We start from the raw sequence: 17,939 nt of genomic DNA on the forward strand, positions 1-17,939 counted from the left end.
CACTTTCATGGCAAATCATACTGACATTCTTTGACAAACAGCCCAGGAAAAACACTTGACCTGCCTTCTCTTACTCTATTTCTTTCTTTTTTTTTTCTTTCTTTCTCTTTTTCTTTCTTTCTTTCTCTTTTTCTCTCTCCCTCCATCTCTCTCAAAACATTTTAACTATGTTTAAAATATTTGATACATTTTACATTGTGAATATATCAGTGTTGTAGGACTCAAGACAGGACTCAAGTCCAAGCCTCAGACCATATTTCCTGGTCTTGATTCAGACTCCAGAGTCCATCCCCTTGTGAAAACAAAGTGGGCTTAATTGTATTTAATGTGCAACTGTTGTGTAATTCAAACCTTAAAAGGTATATTTTTTAAAACTGCAGATAATATAATGTTAATGAAATAAAAGGCCAAGTGTAGTTAAAGAGAGTACACTTTCATGACACACTTTAGTACACTTTTAAAAGTGCAATTTGTAATAATATCAAATTAAAGTTTTACTTTAAAGTACATTTTAAATCATTGTTTTAAAAAATATTTGGTCATGCTTTAAAGAAGTACAATTTTTTTATGTGTTGACTAACATACTTAATTATAATTTTAACTATTAAAATTATAAATGACATGCTGTATGAGTTTTAATAGAAAATGCATTAAAGTATATTTTAGTTTACCATAAATGTTTGTCAGTACACTTTAAAGGGGTGGTATAATAAAAAAAAAAATATTACAAGATGTAAAATAAGTCTCTGATGACCCCAGAGTGTGTATGTGAAGTTTGTGTATGTGTACCCCACAGATAATTTTTTATAGCATGTTAAATTTGTCACTTTTTGAGGGTGAGCAAAAACGCTCTGTTTTTGTGTGTGTCCCTTTAAATGCAAATGAGCTGCTTCTCCTAAGCAGAGGGCAGGGTTTCAAGAGCTCTTGTTAGCACATAGTGTTAGCAGCGTCGATTACCTCATGCAGACTCACTGAAAATGTCAGCCTTTTATGTTCAAACCGAAGTCGGACAATGATGAAGAGGCTCAAGAAGTGACAATATGTAGAATGCAACAGGACGTTTCTGAATGGTTAGTTGCTTAATTTATAGCTGATGTAGGATATCTTAAAGTCATTGATTAGCATATTTTGTCATGATAATCTATAAATCGCTCGTGTGGGAACTGTTGTAAGATGCCTACAGAGCCAGAGAATATATGCTGCATGAAGATAGAACAGGTGTAGTTTAGTTTAATTACAGATATAACTTATATTGGCATCTTACTTTTATGATATGCTGTTGCATTTGTGTTACATACTGTATTGCAATAACATGGCCTCACCTCTTTGTTGCGTGTTCTCGGGGGCAGGGTTTATGTAAATTTTAGGGTTAGTGATGTCACCAACCCAGGAAGAAGCTTGTTAGAGTCCCTACCAGCCGTTTGTTGTAGTCCTTAAACAAAGAATTCTTTAAAAGAAAATATCTCCCTTTGCTTTGAACTTTGAACATCGTAGCTTTGCAGATGCTGTTTGTGCTCTAACAGCAACATTACACACTAACTAAAGTTAAAAAAGTGAAATCACAATGAACCACCCCTTTAACCATATTTTAAAGACAATAGAATAATGAAATTACATATAAAGAAGCATTTATGTCCTACTGAACTAGATCAAAGTATTGCATTTATTATACAAATTTAAACTATGATACTGTACATTTTCATTTAATTCTTAATAACATGCAAATTTCTGAAAACATTACATTCAATATTCAATATATTCTTTTAAAATATAGAATTTCAGTAATTAGTACTCTATTTAAAAGTTAAAAAAAAAAAAAAAAAAAAGCTAAAGTGTACTTCTTTTTGAAGGGTCTTTTAGTTTCGGCCTTGACTCAGACTCATCCTACTCAGGTCTCGGCCTCTAAAGAGCTGGTCTTGACTACAACACTGCTAAATATGTCATTGGCTTACAGTGTCAACAGACTAGACTGTTCTTTAGTTAACAGCCACAGATCTATGAAAAGTAACCTGTGACAGAGTTTGTAGATGGGTCAAAGTTCATCACTATTTTCCCACAATCTTTCACCCCTTGACAGTTATACAGCTGCTTTTTTACCTTATTTAAACACCATGAATTATGCCCACTGATCACGTCTCCCGATTCACGCAAACACAACGACAATAAAGAGCTTGATCTTGAGCTTCTGATCCTCAATGGGCTTACCCTTTAGATTACTGTGATTTGTCTCCATATTTCTGATCAATTAACATACAGAGGTACTTCATCACCCCCTTCTCTGATTAAAATAATCTTTTCTTTATTTTCTTGTTTTTCCCCTGTAATGTTTCTAATGTTTTTTTTTTTTTGCTGTGGCTAATTGAAATATTGTAAGCCATTATGGCAGAGAGACAAATACAAATAACATGACAAGTTAAACAAAAAAAAAGAAATTATTTTAAATTCGCTTCATGTTGCATTGCTCACTTTCAATATAGACACGAGCAAACCACACACCAAAACTATTAAAATACCTTTTATAATCAACAAATCATAGACACAGTGTAAAGCTTCACTGATTTAAATGGGAGTTTGCGAGAGTTCAGAACTCAAATGTCAAATTGTAAGCAATAACGGGGTCTGAAAGTCATTCAGCTGTAAATAATTGTGTCTCTGTTTGGATGTCTCTGTTTGGATCGGAGTGTGATGTGATGGGGCCAGAGATATGGACCCATTCTGTGATGAGTCTAAAAATGGCTCTTGATGGAGCTGCCACATTACCATGCAGGCTTGGCGTCTTCGTTTGCTGCCACTACAGCAGACAAAGGCTGAAGTGTGTTCCCTGCCAAAACAGACTTGAGCTGACCTGCTGCTGTCTGACACTCTGTACAATCCACTGCATTCTAACAGCCTCCAAACTCTGAGAGGGTGATTATGTGTGATTATCAAACATGCACCTTCTTTTAAACACCCCAGTGAATTTTTATTATGCACATACCACGCTCTTTAATTCCTCATTGATTTCTAAAGAGAACAAACACTTACAATAAGGTCTCACTGAAATATACAGAACATTACAACACATTCACAACACCCCCACACCAATCCACCCACTCATGTTTCCCTCCTACATCCTCTCTCTAGCACAAAAGTTAACAAATGAAACAAGAAAACTAGTCAGCCAATGTATCATACACAGGGGGGAGTCGTATCTTAGGCTGCAACTTCCTTCTCATTAAGCTTAATGGAGTTTCAGACCTCAGACTTTAGAAACACCATTTAAAGAGACACACAAGAGATGACTGGTAGTTTGGATTCAGTGCCTCAACAATAGAAGAAAAATAAAAACTAGTCATGCAGTTACACGAAGGGGGAACCAAATCATTTTTTTTTAATGTATGCCAGTACACAAATAAGCATTTTAAGTTAACAGAATTACAACTGAGAACAATTGATTATAATTTTGTAATGTGTTATTATCCCAAATTAAATCCCAACTAGAGGTCTGTACACCAAAAAATGGTAACATCTCAATTAACTGGTAAAAAATATTATTTAATATCACCGAATCAATTTAAATACATTTATACCAACAAAACAAATTTGTTTGTTCTAATCAGGTGGAAATAGCACTTTAAGGGAAGCTTTTTTTTTATTAATACCTTTTATTAAAAGGTATTAATGAGGTTTACAGTGTTATTCTGCAGTGGAATCTTATTTAAATTAGTAGTTTGCAGTGTATTGGACTGCAGACAACACCAAAAAAAGTAGCAGAAACTGTGTGTTAACTTCGTTCAGAGTTTCCCTCCAAGTGCTGTAATAAGCATTACAACTCTGAAAAAAGTTTGTTGGCAAACTTTAAGACACAAGCTTAGCCATTTACCACTTTTCACAATGGCATGAACCTCACAGACTGGAGCAAGTCTAGAGATTAGTTGCTTTTCTCAGAAGCGCTTGTTTTAAAAAAGGTCTGGAACGACACGAGAGTGAGTAAAAACAGAAACGATCCCTTAAACTATTTCTTTAAAGTTAGTGGGATGTTCTAGCTCTAGTCATTCTTATTGTAGTTTATATGAACTAAATATCTTCAAATATGTTATTAAAATACCTATTTGTTTATATGATGTTGTGTGCTGAAAAAAACACTTATCTCCTAAGCAAGGACTGGTCATGGCAACAGACTAGTCCAGGGGTTCTCAACTTTGGCCCTCAAGGTCCACTTTCCTGCAGAGTTTGAAATCGCCCCCTATACCCTCATTCACTATTCATACATTAGTCCATTAAAATAGTTCACTTGAGGGAGTGAATGAAAGCGAGTGAGCAAATTCGGACACTGAGTGAGACGGAAGGGCTGCCACTTTTGCATAATTTTTTCTTCCTGTTTAATAATTATTTGAAACTTAGCAAACTGGCAGCTCCAGTAGTAAGACGAAAATATTTATCTTGAACTCTGTCATGGAAACTATGTATAAACCTTAAATAAACAATTTAATAACCAATTAAAAAGGAATTTACACCTGTATGAAATTACGCGGTAACACTTTATTTTAGGGTATTTTAACTAGTTGCTTATTAGCATGCATATTACTAGAATATTAGCTGCTTATTAATAATGAATAAGAACATATTAATGCCTTATTCTGCATGACCTTATTCTACATTCTTAATCCTACCCAATACCTAAACTTAACAACTAACTTACTAACTATTAATAAGCAGTAAATTAGGAGTTTATTGAGGGAAAAGTCATAGTTAATAGTGAATACATGTTCCCTATACTAAAGTGTTACCAATTACGCTGTACCCACATTGGACCAGAGGTTTGGAAAATAGATGGAAGGATGATTCAGCCGTGGGTGCCATCTTCTGGCAAGATGGGGGAAATTAATTCGCCGTGACCCTCACAGTGCATTATGGGTATTATCTAGCTGTTGAGTGTACATCAGTTGTACACTTGCTATTGTGGTGCATTATTGGATTGAATGAGTGCACTCGATAACGTCCACCATGGTTTCGAACACCACTACAAATGGCTATCCCTTCAAATAGGGCACTATTTAAGGGTATGGGGGCGATTTCGGACACAGACAAGGTCTTCTGGCTTACTAGAAAGTCGTGTAGTGCCTTCTACTACACTGTAAAACTCAATAAGTTCAGAATACTCAAAACATTCAAGGAAAGTTATTACCTCAAAATATTTAAGTAAACTATTTTTTTTTTTTTTTTTTTTTTAGTAGATTTTAGTAATTCTTATTTTATTTTTATTTTTTAAGTTAGTAGAACTTAAAATTTTTGTGACAAGTGGGATGGGGCCTAGAGCTGTGGAAGCAGAGCAACTCCAGTGTGGTGCATAGGTGTCTCTCATTAACAATCACGTCACCGGCATCCCTTTGCTCCCACAGTTCTCAGCCTCGCCCAACTCATCATAATGTTAATTACATACAGTTCATTTACATAAACATCACATTCAGATCTTGGTTAAATGTTAGATAGCAAATAACACATGCTATTATAACATTCAAAGAGACTGTCATTACTTGTATATACTTGCATGTATATAATCAAACAACATAGGTTGAGGATGGGCTGCAAAACTTGTAAGACCGTATATACTCTAACCACAGGCTCTAATCTTCACCACAATGGTAACCCTACAAAATTAGAACCCCCTGTAAATCCCAACATAACACAACATTAAACACTAACGTATGTCTCCCTATGGTAATCTTGTGCAAAAACACACAAAGTAACACTTAATTTTAACATTTACTTATACAGTCTGATGCAAAGCATGTTGGGAATTACAAATCTTCTGCAACTCATCTCAATCATATTAAGTTCAGCTTGCTACAATGAAATTGAGTTCAAGCAACTTTTTTCTATTAAGTACAATGAACTTTCATTATTATTTGAGTGAAACAAACTCATTTCACTGAATTAATTTAACCGTTTAGTTTTTTAGTTTATGTAGGTTTTTTATATACTGTAAGTTTTGATATTGCTAGTGATAACCCTTTAATTCCAATGCCTGTTAGACATTTTGAATGGTGAAACCCACTGTGTATGGCTGTAGATGTCTTTAGTGGCTGCATTGTCTCACCAATTAGTTGATTTTCAAAATATTTTAAATAGCGTTTAGAAGGACTGATGGTGGTATGTTACCTTGCTGGATGATTTGGTTCTGCTGCTGTGGTTGTTGTTGGTGGAGAGGTTGGCATCCTCATGCACACGGTCCAGGAGCCAGAGCAGAAACTCCAAAGCATCATGTTGAGCGTTCCCCTTGAACTGAGAGCCATACTTGGACACAGCACTCTAGGGATGAGCGGGAGACTGTGTCAGATAAATGTTGATCTTTGGACAGTTTTAACTTCAATCATACAAATCTTTTTCCCTTCACATCACCGGATACTAATGCAGTATCCTTGGAACACTACTCAACCAATCAAATTTGTGGACCACAGCTAAAGGCCCATTCACAGCAAGAACCTTAACTATAGCGAAGTTATAACTATATGAAGTTTTAATATTTGCTCTAATTCTATGAGAATAAGAAGTCCACACCACAACTATAACAATGAGAACTAGTGTTGTCAAAAGTACCAGTACTTCGGGTACCAAGTCGGTATTGAAATTTTGAAAATGTGATGATACTCGCATTTCTGTAGTACCGGTAGTACAGAGAATCCGGGTATATTCGGTACCCACTGATAGGGCTGTGTTAGTATTTACTTGAATATGACACGAGTGAAGCACAAAGCTTTGTTTACAAAAGAAATAATAGGTTAGCAATTAAATGTGACATCGCAGCCATGGAAACATTTTGGTTCATGCCGAATGAGAGAGGTACGCGAGTCCATAAATTTAAGCTTTATTTTGTGAATCGTGATCTGGTCACCCGATTAGCAGAGAATTTAACAATATTCCATTAGTTATTCCACTGAATAGTGTTGTCACGGTACCAAAATTCCAGTAGTCGGTACCAATACCATGAAAATTTCACGGTTCTCGGTACCAATTTCGGTACCACAGCAAAATCTGTTGGAACTATTTTACTATTTTATATAGCCTATTTTAAAAACATATTAAATATGATTTGGAGCATGCATGTATGTTTGTGTGTGTATATTATATATAGGCTACCTCAATGAAATAAATTTTGAAATATAAAAAAATAAAAAAATAAATGCTCAAACATCCATTTTGTACTGTTGAAAAAACCAGTATATGCTAGGTTTTGAAGCTGGTATGCTGGTTTGAGCTGGTTTATGCTGGTCGAGTGCTGGTCCTAAACTGGTCCTATGCTGGTCCTAAGCTGGTCCTGGACCAGCATGGACCAGCTCAAACCAGCATACCAGCTTCAAAACCTACCTTACCAGCATATGCTGTTTTTTTCAACAGGGGTAACAGACGTGCGTGTTTATTTTAGCTATTCCGTCAGTGAAACAACACACTACAGCCTGTAAAACTATGAAATAAATATCGGTAAATAATGGTAACCTAAATAATAAGAAAGTTAAATATTATTTTAAAACATTCGTTTTTGTATTTCCTCTCTTTGAGAGGGATGTGGGACATGAGAAGGAAAGGGACCATTTCTCTTTAATAATACCTTCATGTTATCTCCTGATATTACAAGTGACACTTGTTGTAAAAGGTCTGAAGAGTGAGTTTTATCCTCCGCAGGGGCAAGACATTCAGGCTATGTTTGATTTTGCGCTGCCAGAAAAAAGCGAAAGTAAAAATCACCAGCGTGTGTGAAACGAGCTATACAAATAAACTTGACGCGCCTTAAGTCTAATAACAAGCACAAACTGTGTTAAATAGAAACTGACGTGCAAGCAAAAAGGTTTCTGTCCTACGGTGTTTTTTCTACTTTACCACAGTAAAGAATGCGAATAGCCTATAATAGGCCTAAATGCGAACGATAGAAAGAAACGTTTATAATCCCCTTTGTGAGTGAAGATTTGGGAAAAGAAACAGAGATTTCATGTACTATGAATGAAAAAAAAAAAAAAAACAGTGACAGCCAATCAAAATCCTCCCAAGACAGCTTAAAGAGCTCGAGCATTTAAAGTGGCAGACGACATGACTGCAGCGCCCACTAATAGTATACAAAATGTTTTGATGCCAATATAGTTAGTTATAGTTATCTTATAGTCATCATTCTTGGTGTGAACGACCCTTAACTGTTGTATAAATAATATCACCAATATTCTGAAAATATACAAGGTGAGATGTTATTTAATTAATTTGCAGTTTAATTTACAGGTGCTGTTAGTGTAGTGTAGTGTTAGAGTCCACACACTGACTTTAACGAAGAGAGATTTTCCACTTTTCTCAATGCAAACATTAACAAGGTTTGAAAAGTCATTTTATCTGAGACCTAAAAACTAACATGCACAAAATGCCAGGTGTGACCTTTGAACAAAGATGGACATCAGGAATATGTCAAACTCGCACACTGTCATTTGAGTGTCCAACATAACTGAGGGCTGTGCAACATGCAGTATGTAAAGAAATCTGATCACATAATCAGATCATAATAATCTCCTTATCTACATATATTTGGATTGATCAGGGATAGAGGCAGATTTTGGGAATCACAAAGCTTCAGTAAGACCAGAAATACATGGGTTTCTGTACCTCTATAATGGCACCTCATTTTGCTAATTTCTCAAATATTGCATTCTCCACTCCTCACAGAAAATGTAATGTTTATTTGTCATTTCTTATGTTTTTGGTATTACATTAACCAGCACAAAATGTTTATTTATAAGATGAAAAACATTTATCACTATTATGGTGTTTGCTCAACTGTTTCAAAGAAATATTGTGTGCCCAAAATTAAAATTCAGTCTTCATTTATTCACCCTCATGTCAGCTTGTTGGTTGCTCAAGCTAAATGGTTTCTCATTTCAATGCAGTTACAATGAATGAAAACTGATGCGAAAGCACCGTAAAAGTATGATAAAAATGGTTGTCTTTTAAAGCCATACAAACCTTTGTGTAAGAAAAAGAACAAAAAGTCAAATCCTAGCTCTCCTTGACAAGATCGAGAGAGAAGTAGTGTTGTCCGATTAGTGAACAAGTCATTCTTATGAATCATTTCAATCAAGTTATAACTGGTCTAAATGATTCATTCACAAATTGGACTGTTTTCGGTTCTCAAGTTCAACTCAATGACTTGAAATAGTTCACCCAAAAAATGTAAATGGTCATTATTTACTCCCCCTCATGTTGTTCCAAACCAATTTGCAGTTCTTTCTTCTATGGAACACAAAAGAAGATATTTTGAAAAATGTTATATATAGCCAAACAGTTTTGGTTGCCTTTGACTTCCATTGACAACATAACCCAAAGAACAAACATTTCTCATAATATGTTCTTTTATGTTTCCTAAGAAAGTCTTACAAGTTTGCTATGACATGAGGTTGAGTGAATAAAGATAGAATTTTCATTTCATTTTTGGATATTCTGTTCCTTTAAGGGCATTCACACTGACTGTTCCACACTGGGTGTTATTTGGCACAACAGCTCACCTGCTTCACAAACACTCGGTGTGAAGACATGGCGTCCTTTGTGTCTCGAATTATCAATTCAAATCATGTCTGCATGAGTAAACTGGGTCCAAAGTTCCAAGATGTCCTTGTACTGCAGCTTTATGACATTTACACCTATGAATGTTTGTCTAACCAGGACTGCAGGCTGTAAACTGATACTTCTATGAAACAGAAATGTGAAAAACAGCATGTAATTTTTTTTTTTTTTTTTACATGTATTTAGGCCTTTAGCCACTGCAGGTGTTCTAGTATGAGACATGCCATGTTGGATAAGGATATTTAGGAAATTAAAATCAACTGAGTTCAATCAAACCCATCTCTAAACAGATTTAAACTTATCTGACTGGGTTTGACTTTCTTTCTCCCAGCTAGTTGCAAGCAAGCCATGGATCAACCATCCACCCTTTCATACTGCAGCAGACTGTTGAACTACATATAAGTATCTAAACATAATAGCACAGAGACTTTGAAACCCTGTAAATTGTAAAACATTTCATTTTTGTTCTTTCAACCTTAGTATATAAAGCTCCAATGGGCAAACAATACCATTTGTGTGTGAATTAGTTTAGACATAAATTACTGAGCTCCCTTCACTTCCGAAGACAAACCTTTCTTTTCTTTTACACAAGAATGACAAACAAGTCTAGCAGGTTAACACGACCTGTCTTGGTTCCATTGCCAATTCACTAAGCAACATGATGAATGACGGCATTACATAACCTCAGCTTCAGCGCTGCTAGCAGAGTTTCCCTCCTATGCTTAAGCTTTCCAGACAGACGTGCTGGAATGTGCCTTTACCACGTTCATCTTTTGATTTTAGAGTTAACTAGTTTTCCATTTAGATCTGGGTGTCAAAGACACGTTGTTAAAATAAAGTTTTTATGGAGCAGTTATATCAGTTTATTTTTTGTGTCAAAGACATGGACAGTTGGCCAAATATGGCGCATTGTGGAATCCAATCTGACCTGTGAGATATGCAACCGTCTCAGAGGCACCCTTTTAATTTTTCCACTTTAAAATTTGTCACTCACAACAATGAGGTGTACAGGTTATATACAAATTTGACTCTGTTTGTTAAAAAGCTGTTAAATTTTGAGTGTGATTGATACTACCTAATTACCACCTGTTTGGCATAGGCTCTGTATGTAATCCAAAAGCCTCTGGTGAAAGAAATTAGTAAACTAGCTTACATTTTACCCCAATACGGATTAATAAATCAGTATAAAGATGATTCTGTGCATAGGTAAACTGTACCAGGACATTTTTATTTACTTTTTTCCTTCACTTGCATGATTGAAATAGACCAGGGCTGTCCAAACTTGGTCCTGGAGGGCCACTGTCCTGCAGAGTTCAGCTCCAACCCCAATTAAACACACCTGAATCAGCTAATCAAGGTCTAATTAGGCATAGAAACTTGCAGGCAGGTGTGTTGAGGCAAGTTGGAGCTAAACTTTCAGGACAGTGGCCCTCCAGGACCAAGTTTGAACACCCCTGTTCTACTTAGACCTTGATTAGCTGTTCAGGTGTGTTTAATTGGGGTTGGAGCTAAACTCTGCAGGACAGTGGCCCTCCAGGGCTGAATTTGGACACCCCTGATTTAGGCTGAACATAGAAGGCAGGCAGGCAGGCAGGCAGGCAGGAAGGCAGGAAGGCAGGAAGGAAGGAAGAAAGGAAGGAAGACCCTCATCTCACCCTCATCATTTATCTCCTCACCTCAGAGACTGAATATACACTGTGGCCTTTACCATAGAGTTTCATGTCTTTACTGTATTCAGTACCAAACTAAACCCTGTAAACAAGACTACAACAAAACTACTAATAAAACTAATTAATATTATATCATATTGCATTTGTTCCAATTGAAGTGCCATTCATTATGATGGAGGAACTAAATACATTCTATTTTTTTATAATATACATTCATATCAAAAACGGAGTGTCTATTTACACTGAGTGCAAATAGCATCCCTTGTTGGCAAACGCTATTTACACTAACTCCGCCTGCCAATGTCTGGTTGGGCCACTCAAGTTTTAAAAAAAGACACAGAATTCAATGTCTTCAGTGGTGCAGCAATAGCAAGTAAGGCTCACAGTCCTGGCATTTAGCACGATCAACATGGGTTTGAATCCGCCTTTTGCCAAGCTTGCATTTATTTTTAATAAAAATGAAAATAATGTTCCAAAAGTGGAAATAAACTGCGAACGAGTGTTTAATAATATTAAAAGTTTTTATTGGGTAGGGTTAGGGGAAGGTGTAGGGAAGGTTTTTATTCTCCCAATAAGCAGCATCCATTTAATAATTTTAATAAATATAATAATTTACACTCTATGATATTATTGCATCCTGTTAATGTAAAAAATCATGATGTGCAAATAGTATCTGCCAATATAAAGTAATAGAAAGAATCGAATTACCATTACTCTTATTGCAAAGAATTGATACTTTTACATGGTGTAAATAGCATCTATCGCTATTTTCACCTAGTGTAAATAGCATATCGCTAAGAAAATGCTGCTATTGTCACTTAGTGTAAAGAGAATACATTGCTATTTTCACTTAGTGTAAATATATATTGCTATTTGCACTTAGTGTAAATAGCATCTATCGCTAAGAAAATATGCTATTTCCATAGTGTAAATAGCATCTAATTGCTATCGCTATTTGCACTTAGTGTAAATAGCCGTTGCCTGTAAAAAAAAAGGTGTTGTTGAGAAGTTAAGGGGAATGGATGGAAATGGCTTAGATATCAGAAACATGCATCTTAGGATGATGTCTGAGCAGAGCACAAGCTGTGCTTGAGGTGGTGTGTGTATCAGTATTGCACATTGCTGGGTAACCGAGATGACGCAGAAACACACACACACACACACACACACACACACACACACACACACACTTCAATTTAGTTTTACAAATACACTGAAGAAATTCTTATGGCCACTATAACAATAAATGTATGAATAATACATTTAAACTCTTAAATCACTATAAATCATACTAAAATTCATTTTTAACTCTTGGCCATAATAAGACAAATTTAAAAGGGTTTTGCTTAATGACTCTTTAAATATTTGTGCACTACAACGTAAAAAAAAAAATTAAAAAAATTGAGCATTCAACATACGCCTGAAATAATGTTAGATAATAACTGCTTTTAAAAATACTTTTACTGTGAAATCCTATAGGGATAGGCTGATTTTTAAAAAGGTACATTTTGATACACTTGATACTGTAAGCTAATGAGGTCTATAGACAGAGCAGAACTGTCCACAGTATAAAGGATGAACGGCAGATCTGAATGAATGGGAACACCAGGGGCAAAGTCTGTTAAGAATGTGGACTAATGTGCAACTCGCGCCCCCTCTCTTTCTCTTTCTCTCTCTCGGCAAGCATTGAGTTACAAGATTCTAGATACTGTGCCTTCAAGGCATTTGTACATAACGAAACAGCCGCGAGCAATCTATGATTGTTGTTAGTGGATGACAGGATTCTTATGCTGTTTATCTGATTGTTTTTAAATGCATAATGTTTAATATAGTGTTATTGCCAGTTAGTAGACAGTGTTATTGCCACATTTTCCTGCAAAAAGAAAAACAGAATAAAAACAAATGACTTTTCTGATCTAACAAAACTCCTTTTGACTATAAAAAACATTCTGCATTCTTGCAAAACAAGTTGGTCGAATTGTTCACAGGTGATTCACAGGTCTCTCTAAGCCCCTCCCACTTCCACCACAGACACTACAGACTTTTGAATTTGTGATGAGGAAGTCTACTCATTTGTGTGAATCGGTTCTTCTGAACAGTTCGTTTTATTGAATCAATTTAGAAAAATTCAGTGGTTCAGTCTTATCTCGTAATTACGTGGTCCTTGACATAGCCTACATACTCCAAAACGTTTTAAACAACGATGTTGTTTATAAAGGTGTTGTTCTGTGTCCTAGTTTAGTTTGTTGCAGCCATGCATGATTCCGCTCATAAAAGTCAATTAGATTAAACAGACTGTTTTTAATATATATATATATTATATAACTATATATAACTAATATTTAACTAATTTATTTTTGTCAATTTATTTTTTAATTTATTATTTTTGTTGTTATTATTATTATTGCTAAAAGTTTGCTAAAATGTTTCATCTATTTGGTTTGGTTGACGCGGGAACCGATGCAGTCCATTCATGAACGAATCGTTCAGACCGAATTTGAGATCCGAGTCAAAATAGCGTAGCTCAAAAGACTCGAATCGTTTCACTGAATCTTTGATCCGGTTCTCAAAATCAATCTGAATCAGTCTCTAACAAACCCACCTGTTGATATGATCTTAGCTTCAGCATAACTCAAATAAAAATTCCAGTCTACATTGAAATGAAGCAAAGGATCTCTTAAAGAAGTTGTCTACACTGATTACACTGGTTAATTAACGGGGGCGTGCTGAGTCGCGTCTAGACACCATTCTGTAAGTTGGTCGAAACTCACCTTAAATTCCACCGACAGCTGAGGCGTGTAATCGAGCGTCCAGAGCGCCCTCACTAGCGATGCCAGCTTCTCCGTCACCTCCCCCCTGACCTCCTCACTCTTCATCATCCCGTTGATCCTCCGCTCATATAATTCACATTTATACTGCTCCAGACCCAAATACTCTGCCAGAAGTTCCGTGTTACTCAGGCACTGCACCACGGCGTTCATGAAACAGGTGTTTCCGTGATTTTTCAGACCCTGAACTCCCGGAGTTTTCTCGCCGTAGCACCATGACAGTCTTTCTTTCACAGATCCATAAGATGATGGGGGCGCAGCTGTCTTCCTCGTCGAGTTTTCTTTGTAATTCCCAGAGTTGTGGGCGCTCAGAGTGTCCCCAAACCCTCCATCATCATCCTCCGCCGCGTCCGGCTGGTCCGCGTCCCCCAAGTGTGCTAAAGTGCCCAAAGTTTTGACAATCCTACTCATAAAATTTCCCAGCGATTTCAACGATTTCCTTCTGAACAGCTTCTGGGACTTGTGCGTCTTATTTTTGCGCTTGGTTGATTTGGCTTTGATTGTTTGTTTCCTGGTTTCCCTCGGCGTATCCATGTTTAAGTCCGTCTCACCCAAACCGATCAGTGGAAGTCAGTAAGAGAAACAAGTGCACTACGGTGTGAAGACACGGCGTCCTGTGCGTCTCGAAATTCTTCATCACTAAACCATCACGACGACGAAAAACAGACTCTAAAAGCACCGGTGTCGGCACCGAGGCTCATGATGACTAACGCGTCCCCGACATTCCCTATCGTTGATCTCAGCTGCGCTAGTTTCGCTTTATCCATGACGCTCTTATACGCACCTGAAATTACACTGGGCTCAACTCCATTCAGACACAACTCTTGTTCTTTACACCACACCTACATGCGTGCTTGTGTGTGATGCCCATTAGTGGCTGTTTTCTCCGCTCTCTTTATCTGGCTTCTTGTTGGAGTGTGCGTCTGAATGTTAGATAGGCTACACGGCTTTCTACCCTCCCACTATGAATCTTATTAGCCTGGTTTACTTTGAACATGTATTGGGAGAAGTGAACGTAGAAATGAATGGCCTAAAGACGGAAGTCCATCTACACCTGTATGTACCTGCTTCATCGCTGCTCACCTATATGCTCTCCAAACACAATGTATATTCCGTATCTAATTGTCGAGGCGTCATTATTTTACATTCTGATTAAGCCTTTCTTAAAAACATTTTAGATGGAGCTATTGGAATATTATTGTATACACGTAACTATAATGATCTGAATAAACTCTCTCTTTAAAACGATTGACGTTTTCGACAGTATGCTATTTTAATTAACCCAATAATTCTCATTCACTACCTTCACAATAAACAAGAATGTGATGACTGGCAATACGTCGGTCACGTGATTTATACAAATAACGTTTTCTTGTTCCAAAAATGTCATCCAAAAGTGTCACTTTTCACAACTGCCTGTATATAATATCATCCATAATGATCTTCATTTCGACATACGCAGAAATATATTCAGATTTCCTGAAAGTGGAATATTTAAATGATCAGAATATGATTAACTTCATTTATATCAGAATAATTGTGGTCCTGTAAATGTGGATGACAATATGTATTCAGAGTTTCATTCATTTCATTTATTAATTAAAAATAAAAGAAAATAAATATTCTTGTGTAGACTGACTCTCAATCAGGGGGCCAAGATGACTTAAATGATTAGAAAATATCATTCAAGTATTAAAATTCATTCAAGCATTAAAATATGTCAAAACAACTAAAAATCTAAATGTTTCTTATTTTATTTCACCCCCTCAGCATTTTTTTTTTTTCTTTGAAGAACCAGGGTTCTTACTGTCTTCTTAAAGACTCATTTTAAAAGTGTTATTTCTAGATCTGGAAAATCATGTAAATTAATAAAATCATAAAACTCCATGGGCATTTCTATAATTATTATTTTTTTCTAGTTATATCAAACTCTAAAATATTGTATCAGGTATAAATTGTAAGTAAAAAATATATTTTTTAAAAATCCTTATCTGGTAAATCAGAAAAAATGAGGCCTCCTAATATTGTTGTAGACAATGGGGGGCCGTGGAGTAAAAAACTTTGTGAACCACTGGTGTAAACTTAGATTATGATAAATATTCCGAGGCTCATAAACAATTATACCACAGTTGTCATTTGTCTTTTCATAATGCATTAGGAGCCCCCTACTGTTGCCCTGAATGCTTTCTTTTAAAAGTGTGTCCATTATTCATATTCATGTCTACAATCATATTCGTGTATTTTCATAACTGTAGCCCCATTATGCTTATAAGCAAGGAAGACTGAGAGCAGAAAAAGAATAAAGAGTAAACTCAACACAGGATTTTACAGACTTCATCTAATCTGTAAAACACCAACATTTATAATTCTAGTCTTATCAGACACCCTGTACAGGTTTATCCTTTGATAGGCATCTATATTATCAGACAGATAAATACTGTTTATTTGATTACTAAGAACAATTATGATTGGATCGCCCACTGACTTTGCTACTTTTTTCTTTATATCAACAACAACAAGTTCATTGGATAGTCTGAACTGTGCCATGGTGTAGGCTATACCAATGAACTGTCACAATGTAAAGCATGGCATAATTTTGACTTGTTAATACTGACATGCAGTGTTGGGGAAAGTTACTTTTAAAAGTAATGCATTACAATATTGCGTTACTCCCCAAAAAAGTAACTAATTGCGTTACTTAGTTACTTTTTATGAAAAGTAATGTGTTACGTTACTTTTGCGTTACTTTTTCTCACCTGGGCTGGGCTTGCTTGTTTGTTTTTTAATAACAACAACAAAAAAGTTCTATTTTTGGCAAATGTAAAGGCCCTTTCACACCAAAAGTGAAATGGCTAAGCCTCAAGGGGGTCGCACACCGGACAAGAAGCTCAGCGCCGCGCCGCGTCTCGGACAACTCACAGGTATCGCACACCGGCCGCGCACATTAAATACGTGCAAGCTCAATTTTGAATCAACTCCTGATAGAAGAGCTGCACGATGGGTGAGTTTTAAGTCGACGGGGAAACGTTACATATGCCTAGGCTTTAATATTTCGCACTGAGGTTAGTGTACATGGAAAAATGGCACAGCAAAGCAAAATGAAAGAAAAAGCTACGTTTATCATACATTTTTAGACTTTATTCAAGCTGTTAAACTAAGAATATAAAACTGATGTATCTTTCAGAGCAGGGTGAAGTCAGTATGTACATTAACGATGATTTGAGAGAAATATAATATAAATTTAATGTAAAACAATGTACATGGCGCTCTGTGGCGTGGCAGGATTTTGAACAACTTCCTGAGTCATAGCTGGGCGCCGCGGACAGGCTCCGAATGTCACCACCGGTGTGCGTACACTCATTGAAAACAATGCGTTTGAATTTTAAAGACGTGGCGCGGCGCTGCATGGCGCTGAGCTTCGCGTCCGGTGTGCGACCCCCTTCAGGCTTATATTTATGCCTGTACAGTAGAGGGCGCAGCTCAAACAAACCTTTCAGCTGTGCTGCCATTCTGGATTAAAGAAGAATAGGACACAGAACAAAGTTTAACACTCTTATTTCTAAATCTAATCTAAAGTAATTTTTGCTTATTAGTATGGTTGAATTAGATCATTGAAGGTCAGCAGCAAAGATATTGGTTAATAAAGTGAGATTAAACACATGAAGTACATTTGTGTAATTTAATATAGTTAATTATTACAGGTTTGCGTAAAATTCTGAGATTGCATTTTACTGTTTTTAGTCAATAAATGTGACATGGATAGAGTGACAGTGAAAAAGTAACTTAGATATTTTGTTGTAAATTGAAAAAGTTGACTAGTTACTTGAAAAAGTAATCTGATTACATAACTCTAGTTACTTGTAAT

At 36.2% G+C, this 17,939-nt stretch overlaps 1 protein-coding gene across 1 annotated transcript in view; it reads right to left on the reverse strand.

The window, feature by feature from the left end:
* usp43a (ubiquitin specific peptidase 43a) overlaps positions 1-15,280 on the reverse strand; it is a 104,809-nt gene extending 89,529 nt beyond the window's left edge. Inside the window, exons 1-2 of the mRNA XM_051896579.1 lie at positions 14,018-15,280; positions 6,142-6,291 (exon numbers count right to left, since the gene is read on the reverse strand). Of these exons, the coding sequence (XP_051752539.1) occupies positions 6,142-6,291; positions 14,018-14,608 (741 nt within the window). The 5' untranslated portion in view covers positions 14,609-15,280. The remainder of the gene's footprint in view (positions 1-6,141; positions 6,292-14,017) is intronic.
* Between the last annotated feature and the right edge of the window lie 2,659 nt (positions 15,281-17,939).

This window comes from Ctenopharyngodon idella, chromosome 6 (assembly GCF_019924925.1).
Source record: "Ctenopharyngodon idella isolate HZGC_01 chromosome 6, HZGC01, whole genome shotgun sequence".
Taxonomy (NCBI): Eukaryota; Metazoa; Chordata; class Actinopteri; order Cypriniformes; family Xenocyprididae; genus Ctenopharyngodon; species Ctenopharyngodon idella.